At 32.1% G+C, this 7,631-nt stretch overlaps 1 protein-coding gene across 3 annotated transcripts; it reads right to left on the bottom strand.

Moving 5' to 3' along the window:
• Positions 1-887: 887 nt before the first annotated feature.
• LOC112025152 (sterol 3-beta-glucosyltransferase UGT80B1) lies at positions 888-6,768 on the bottom strand (the record flags this gene model as incomplete). 3 transcript variants are annotated; one of them, XM_065769596.1, is given in 6 exon segments in its annotated part: positions 888-1,446; positions 2,089-2,238; positions 2,549-2,611; positions 3,624-3,700; positions 4,959-5,061; positions 6,638-6,768. In XM_065769596.1, coding segments are annotated over 4 exon segments (350 nt in total), but the record flags the coding sequence as incomplete, so codon positions are not given.
• Between the last annotated feature and the right edge of the window lie 863 nt (positions 6,769-7,631).

The following is a 7,631-nucleotide window of genomic DNA, read 5'->3' as shown; positions in this document are numbered from 1 at the left end:
CTAGCACAAACTCATTAAATGAGACAAATTAATTAATTAAACGCATGTTTTTATTGATTTTTGAAAACTAGAAACTGAAAACAGATTTTTGCTTATTTTCAATTTTTGAAAACAATTTTTTTTTTTTTTCTGTACATTTTGGGTTGCCTAAAAAAGTTTTTTAGTCTCGAAAATAGAAAATTATTTTTGGGAATAGAAAATAAGAGAAAAAAAAATAATTACCAAACATACTATTAGGTTTTATTGGAACCAAGTCCAACTAGATGATATTTTGAGAACTCTTCTATGCACCTAATATTTTAAGACAATTCTTCAAAAGGAGACCAACATAATATTCTTAAAAAGTCAAATTTACAAATTAAGACTAGTTTATTTCAATTGAAAATTGTGTGAAGATAATTTTCCACATTTTTTATTATTTAGTAGCATTAGAAAAAATGAGTCAAATAAAAACTAATTTTGATCAATAAAAAAGTATGACTTATTTTAAAGATTGTTTTCCATTAAATTTTTTTAGAAAACAGTTCTAACTCACAAGAAGTTAAATAAAAGAAGTTAAGAGATTATTTTACAACTCATTTAAGATTGTTATTAAACATGAAAAAATGAGATAGTTTCATAGAAAATATTTTTTGAAAAATGACTCATTTTCTAGAAAACATCCTCTAGTGTTTCTAGGATAAATTTATCATAAAATTCTATTATTTTAGTATGCTACAGGAGTGGTTTAGTTTTTGACCTAATAAGCATTTTTTATAAAAAAGTTTATAAGTTTAAAAGCAATATTCTAACAGATATTCGAGTCATTAATGATGTGACAAAAATGAAATTACTTATTTATCAACGAATGTTTAGAATGTTAAAAATTCCAACTCTTAAAGCTCATATCACATTGCAGAGGCATGCGGCAAATCCCACCATACCCCAATCCATCCCCTTTTTCCAATGATATTAAAAGAATATCATACAAATCAAATGATAACAGACAAAATGGTCTGCAACATCCAAACTTACTCGCATAACTATACGCTCACTTATCTATTAAAAATCAATAAAGAACACTAATACTGTCAGACAAGATGTGAGAAAAACCTATGCTAAAATGTAATAGCACTTGTATCTTCTTTTTCTTTTTTTTAGTCAAACCTTTAAAGAAGACCTTGAATGAAATGAATGAAATGCAAGGTAATATTAAAAAGAAAGTAAAGCATAACTATACAAACACTACAAAATACAGTAAGAACTCTACAAACCACAAGGCAGGCAGCACCACTTCCCAATTTGAATAAAAAACCACTGCAGAGGGTTTAATTGTTCTTTTTCCTCCAAATATGCAGTAGGCAAGGGTAGCTCTGCAGGTAAATGCCGGTGAAATGCATCAACAGCAGCCGCAACACCATCTTCATTCTCTATCAACTTTGCTAGTTCCATTGCTTCAGATTTCACCTGGAAGTGTTATCCCATTAAGAACCAAAACATGTCTCACATTAGCAATGTGACTTCCCGTTAAAGTATATCTGTCAGACTAGAATCAAGGAACAAACTGATGAGACTCATGCAATAAGATGACAAGGGACACTCATTCAGTTCTTTAGACTATTACTCTTTTTATTTTCCATTAAAAAGAATAGAACAAACATTTTTAGGGGAAATAAGTAAAGAAAGAAATCTGTGTGCTAAAATGAGCTACAATACAGGTACATAACATTGCATATTCCTCAACTTTAAATTTTCTACCAATGGTGGAATTAGCCAATATGCAAATTTTTAGTTTTTAGATGCGATATCTTTTTGGAGAAATCTGTGTGATAAATAAAGCATTTTTTTTATTAAAAGACAGCTTTTGCACACTCAACTCAGAACAATCCAATTAAGCCATAATCCCATCTAAATTGAGATCGGTATCAGCTTCATGGATCGATTTTCAACTAATCGTGTGGGTCACATAACATTTCCGCCATTCTATCCTATCTAAGATCGTACCAATAAATGACTAACTTGAGATGATATAAAAATGGCTGCTGTAATTAATTATAATTATATATGTGATCCTGCAGGAGATGATGCAAATATAGACATCAGAATTACCTCAGGCTGGAGCATGAAATTTATTGCATTTGAGAGGCTCTCAACACTGAGCTGAGCTATCGGAATTGGTGCAGGTCCCAACCCTTTTTGATGTACTCTATCACCCCAGAAGAACTGATCACCAAAAAATGGAACTATGGTTGTTGGACACTGTAGTTCATAAGTTAGGCATTAGACACACATATAAATAAATACACTGTACTTCATAAGTGATTAATTATCATAAAAGAAATAAAGAACGAATTTGATTCCAAATGAAGTTGAATCATGTAGCTCAGAGATAGGCAAGCAATCATATAACTTAATTTCATTTCCTATTACATATTTACATCATATAAATTGACTCATTCCATTAATGTCATTAAAAAAAATCTAATGAAATAAAATATCCCAAAGATATTGAAACATTCAGATTAATTCCAAACTCAGACACAATTCAGAAACATCAGTAAAACCCTACTTGAAAAGTACATTACCCCAGCTTTTAGCCTGTAGCTGTTGTTCCTGCACCACCATGATGAACCTGCATATATGTGGCAATTCAACATCCAGTCAAGGCTCTTTCACATAAGTGAACTTTATGATTAAAAAATCTTGTATATATAGCTCCCTCATTATACCATATCTATAAAAAAAAGTCAGGTGATGCAATTACAGATTTCTAAAAGATTGTTAAGATTACTTATCCCAAATACTTCAGCAGATAAGAAATTGTGAATTTAATCATTAATTGATATTTTGACATTGCCTGTCATGTGTGACTTAACTCCCCCTCAATAAGTTAGACCTAACATGTGGAGTAACCTTTTAATTAGGTGATAGAACTGAAATAGAGTTTGAACCTAGAAAGCACGGGTGCAGCTCCAGGGCTGCCGCACCCGCACCAGCACCAGACACCCGGCAACGCGCAGATTTGTGTGTGTCTGTGTGTGATTTTTTTTTTTTTTTTTTTTTTTTTCACGCCGATCCAATTCCGGTCGAAACCAGCCGAAATTGGCCGAGAAACTGACTGAAATACATGTTAAAAAAATAAAATAAAATAAAAACTTGACTTGGTTTCTTATTTAGTTATTAACTTATGTCAAATTATTTGTAGGTTAAACAACTTAAATTGAAATTACTGAATTATTTGTAGTTATTATTACTTTTAAATTGATATATGTTTACCATTATATGAAAATATATTTAATAATTTATTAGTAAACGTATCCCGCCGCACCCGTACCATACTTTTTCAAAAATTGCCGATTCCCACATCTGCACCCAAATCCGAATCCGCACCCAAGCTTCATAGGTTTGAACTCAATACAACTTACTTCGATAATTAAAAATTACCACTTATCACAAAAAATTAAGCTGATAGAAAAGAGTACATTTAATCATTTTACAAATATTCTAACATTGATAATCATATAGCAGTTCTCCAGTTGCTCTGCACATAGAATTGTGGTATTATTATTTATCTTAATTGAATCATGCAAAATTCACTTAATTTCTACATAATCATAGTATGCAAAACATAAAGTGAAACTAACCACTGCAGAACATTGGGGAAACAACCAATCATGAGGGCATTCCTCTAAAAGAAAAACATTATCAGGAACCTCTGTAACTGCAAAAGACAAAGAATTATTAGAGTAATAATGCATGCTTATCACTCAAAATATATGAAACCAAAACTATTTTTTGGAAAGTATCAATAAAGAATATGCATTGACATACAAAGTATCATTGATTTGTTCTTCAATAAAGAAATTAAACATATCAAATAATAATGAGAGATGGTTGTCTATGGAAAGGGGGAGAGAGGGGAGAGAGAGAAAGTATAATTTTCTAACAAGAAAAATGTGAAGGGGTTTAAAGGGAAAATAAAGAAACTATAGGGTAGCGAAAAGGAACTGTCTTAAAACTAATTTAAAACTTGGCACATGATAGACTTGTAATATAAAGATTCATAGGTGTCATAGGTAATTATGAAGAAAAGAACAATATAACTAAGAACAATTGAAGACCTTTCGCAGCATGCATACAATCTTTGAGACCCTCAAAAACTCCACAGGAGCATAAGCTAAAGAGTAACATGCTGAATTATCAAGTCATCAATAATACTTGAGGAATTCACCTTTTAGAGCATCCTAAAGATATGTATCAAGGCTTCAAGGGATAGATTCTCATCCTTTCCAAGTTCATTTTTACAGCAGATATCTTGTCCAATTTTGAACTAGTTTTTGTTAGTTATAATATAATCTGAACTAAAACAAAACCAGATCAATTTCGAACTAGTTTTTATTTACATCCAGTTTGACTAGGCTCAAGTTAGAACTGGTTTAGGTTAACATGCAATTTGTCTAGCTCAATTTAAAATTTGTTTTAGTTTTGCAGTTAGCTTGTATAGGCTATATATTCTAATAAACTTGATATGATTTTATTTCATCTTTAGTTGTCATTTGTCAAACACCTCCAAAATTAGGAAAAATTGCTCTTTTCATCTCTTTCAAATAAAATCGTTTTCGCTTGGAATATAATCCACTTCACTACAATTACTTTATCTGGTAAAGTTTATAGTAGTTGTTAACTTGTTATAGGTTAGGGTGTGATTCCATAGACAGCCTACTTAGTTTTATGTCCTCCCTAGTTCATCCTATGAACCCATATCCAAAAAAGTGCAATTTGACTGTTGAGATAGTAAAAAGTACTTTGCTCACTGAAAAAAGTAAATAATAAAAGACAATAAAAAGTACTTCCTCTAGGTTGTAGAATTGTTTGCATTGTCTAACCAAGAATTTGTTCTTACAACCTACGAGTGTGAATTTGGAAGAAATATACAGGCAAGTAAAAGAACTGTTCTCAACCAAATTAAAATTACATACAATTTCCAAGACCTCCCCAGCCTCGGTCAATGATTCCTCTCTGCCCTGTACCTTTTAATGCCTCCAATAAAATGCCTGTGGTTTTCCTGGGATCTTCAAGAGGCTTAACAAAAGCATTATCAACAACAACACAAGCTTTAGTCCCAAAAAATATTTATCAATATAGTTTCTCCAAAATTTGATAAAGAACAAGCAAATCGTACATAGCCAATAATATAACCAATACATAAAATTTAATGTCAATATTGATAGGCATGAATAGTATGATAGGAAAAGAAAAAACGAAAAAAAAAAATTAAAGAAAGCCAGTATGATAGGAAAAGAAAAAAACGAAATAAAAAAAATTAAAGGAAAGCCATCTGCCACAAATATATTAAAGTCACCCTGATTGATGCAAACTTGAAAAATACTATCCCAATCCAAACATTGATGGGACATTTTTATCAGCACAAATGATAAGAAGAATCACAATCCACTATTCCATGTAAGGTACGCAGAGATATGAAGGAAGAAAATTTAAGATTTCTGTCCATGCAAAGGCAGAAAGATAACTAACAACAACAAACACTAATAATAGTTCTGGCAATAACAGTGTTAAGACAAATTATGATTGGAAACTCAGTCAAATCAGATTTGTCCATCATGTAATTTACTAATAGAATAGTGGGCCTCACCTATTAAATTCCCACGTGTTGGGCCTCACCTCTTAAGAGGAATTTGGGCCCAGACGTGAGGGGGTGTGTATAATTGTGTGGTTAAATGATTAAATTTATCATATCCCAAAAGCTTTTATTTTTCATGTTCAAGGATTTCAGTTAAAATGCACCACATCATGGATCTTGGGTTATTAGGATGACATGGCTGCTAAGGCCGTAAAATAACTAACAACAATAGTTCTGGTTATAAACAGTGTATAAACAGTGCAATTGAAAATTCATTTCAAATCAAATTTGTCCATCATGTATATACGTAGTAATGAAAATATTTTCATGTACAATGATATCAGCTAATACGCATCACAAGGGGAAGTAGTTGTAAACTATTTTGAAATGGAATTGTCTCAAGTTACTAACCCAAAAATTTGGTCAAAAAATACAAGCATTGTCCTTGCTTAAGTTATCTAAAACAGTTCATATCTAACTTCTTTTGACATATTATTGACCAAGTAATACAATAGATACAAGTACTGATAGTGACATCAGTTGAAAAGTATACTTGATCCTCCATGTTTATTGCTAAAGTCATTCTATAATGATCAGTTGCCCTTAGTTACTGTAGCCAAAAAATTATAAACAAATCTATCGAATCAAGCCCAAGGAAATACAATGTCAAGCCCCATCCAGGACTCATTCACACTAAAGACTGGCCAATTCATAAAGTAACTGGTGCATTTAATCTCTATGAGTAATATCACAGTATTTCAAATTTAGATATTAATAAGATAAGAACATTAAAAAACAAAAATCTATAGAAAATCTAGAGAACATATAGAACAAAATACATGCTATAGAAATTCTATAGGACAAACTAGTGATGAAGATCAGGTGACATGAAAGTATGAAACTATTCTATTAAATCATCATATCCAGGTTAAGGACACATCAACATGTCAAGCAAAAAAAAAAAAAAAATTTGAAAATCTAAATAAATTCACCAACAGTTTTGAGAGGTCACCATACCATGCTCCCAAACCCAATATATATAGGTTCAGGTCCGTTTTGAATCCATTGAACAAACTTGTCCTGAGGCTGATACTTTGACCCAAGGTTTAAGAAACAAAAACCAACAACATCAACTAAAGGGCCCCAATCTGCAAATTAGTGAGTGAAGTCAATTCTTCTAATAAATTTGATATTTATGAACATAAATATTCGGGTTGATCATTCCAAATTGTAAAATTGAATTTATTCAACTATGTGTTGGCTTTATTCTATGCCAAATTTGCTTGTAATTCAGCATTTAGAAACTCAGTATTTAGGTGGGAATAATGTAAGAGTTGTGTGTGAGAGACTATAAAAATTTGATCGTGCAATAAAAAGGTGACTCACGACTGCACTCACGATTGAGTCGTGAGTGGTGACTCGCCAAAATGAAGCCCACGTGAGAAGCATGCAAGAAGACGAAGGGTCGGGCCAGCTAGATCATTACAAAACAAAAAGTATAGTCTGGCCTAGTCTGGTAACTCGCGACTCATCTTAGTCGCGAGTGACTCGCCAGTGCACCCTCTTTTGCTGAAAAGTGACTTTCACATTCCATCTCATACCCTACTATAAATACCCTTATACCCATGAAATGTAGAAAGCTTTTAGAGAGAATTCTGAGAGAGAACCCTAGAGAAAAACAAAATTGATTCATCCACAATTTTATACACTTGATTCTTCAAATTTCTTTACTTCACCCTCTCCATTATCATATCCATGAGAGGATCATAAACCAAATTCTTACCTCACCAAATTCAGAGTAGTGAGAAGGTTCTTGGTGTTTGGGAAGCAGTTTAAGAGAGAACCAATTCATATTGGTTGATGCAATGAGTTAATTGCGGGATCCGGAAAGCTAGAGAAGACACTGTTCGGCATAACCTTGTTAGAGCAAGAAGCTTGGAGGGCTTAGGTGAATTGGGTAGATTAGGCTTGGAGAATCTATTGCTATTCATGTATCCCAACTAATTTTTTA

Source organism: Quercus suber, unplaced genomic scaffold (genome assembly GCF_002906115.3).
Source record: "Quercus suber isolate HL8 unplaced genomic scaffold, Cork oak 2.0 scaffold_1213, whole genome shotgun sequence".
Lineage (NCBI taxonomy): Eukaryota > Viridiplantae > Streptophyta > Magnoliopsida > Fagales > Fagaceae > Quercus > Quercus suber.
The sequence above is the reverse complement of the archived record's forward strand: the minus strand, read 5'-3'. Positions and strand labels throughout refer to the sequence as shown.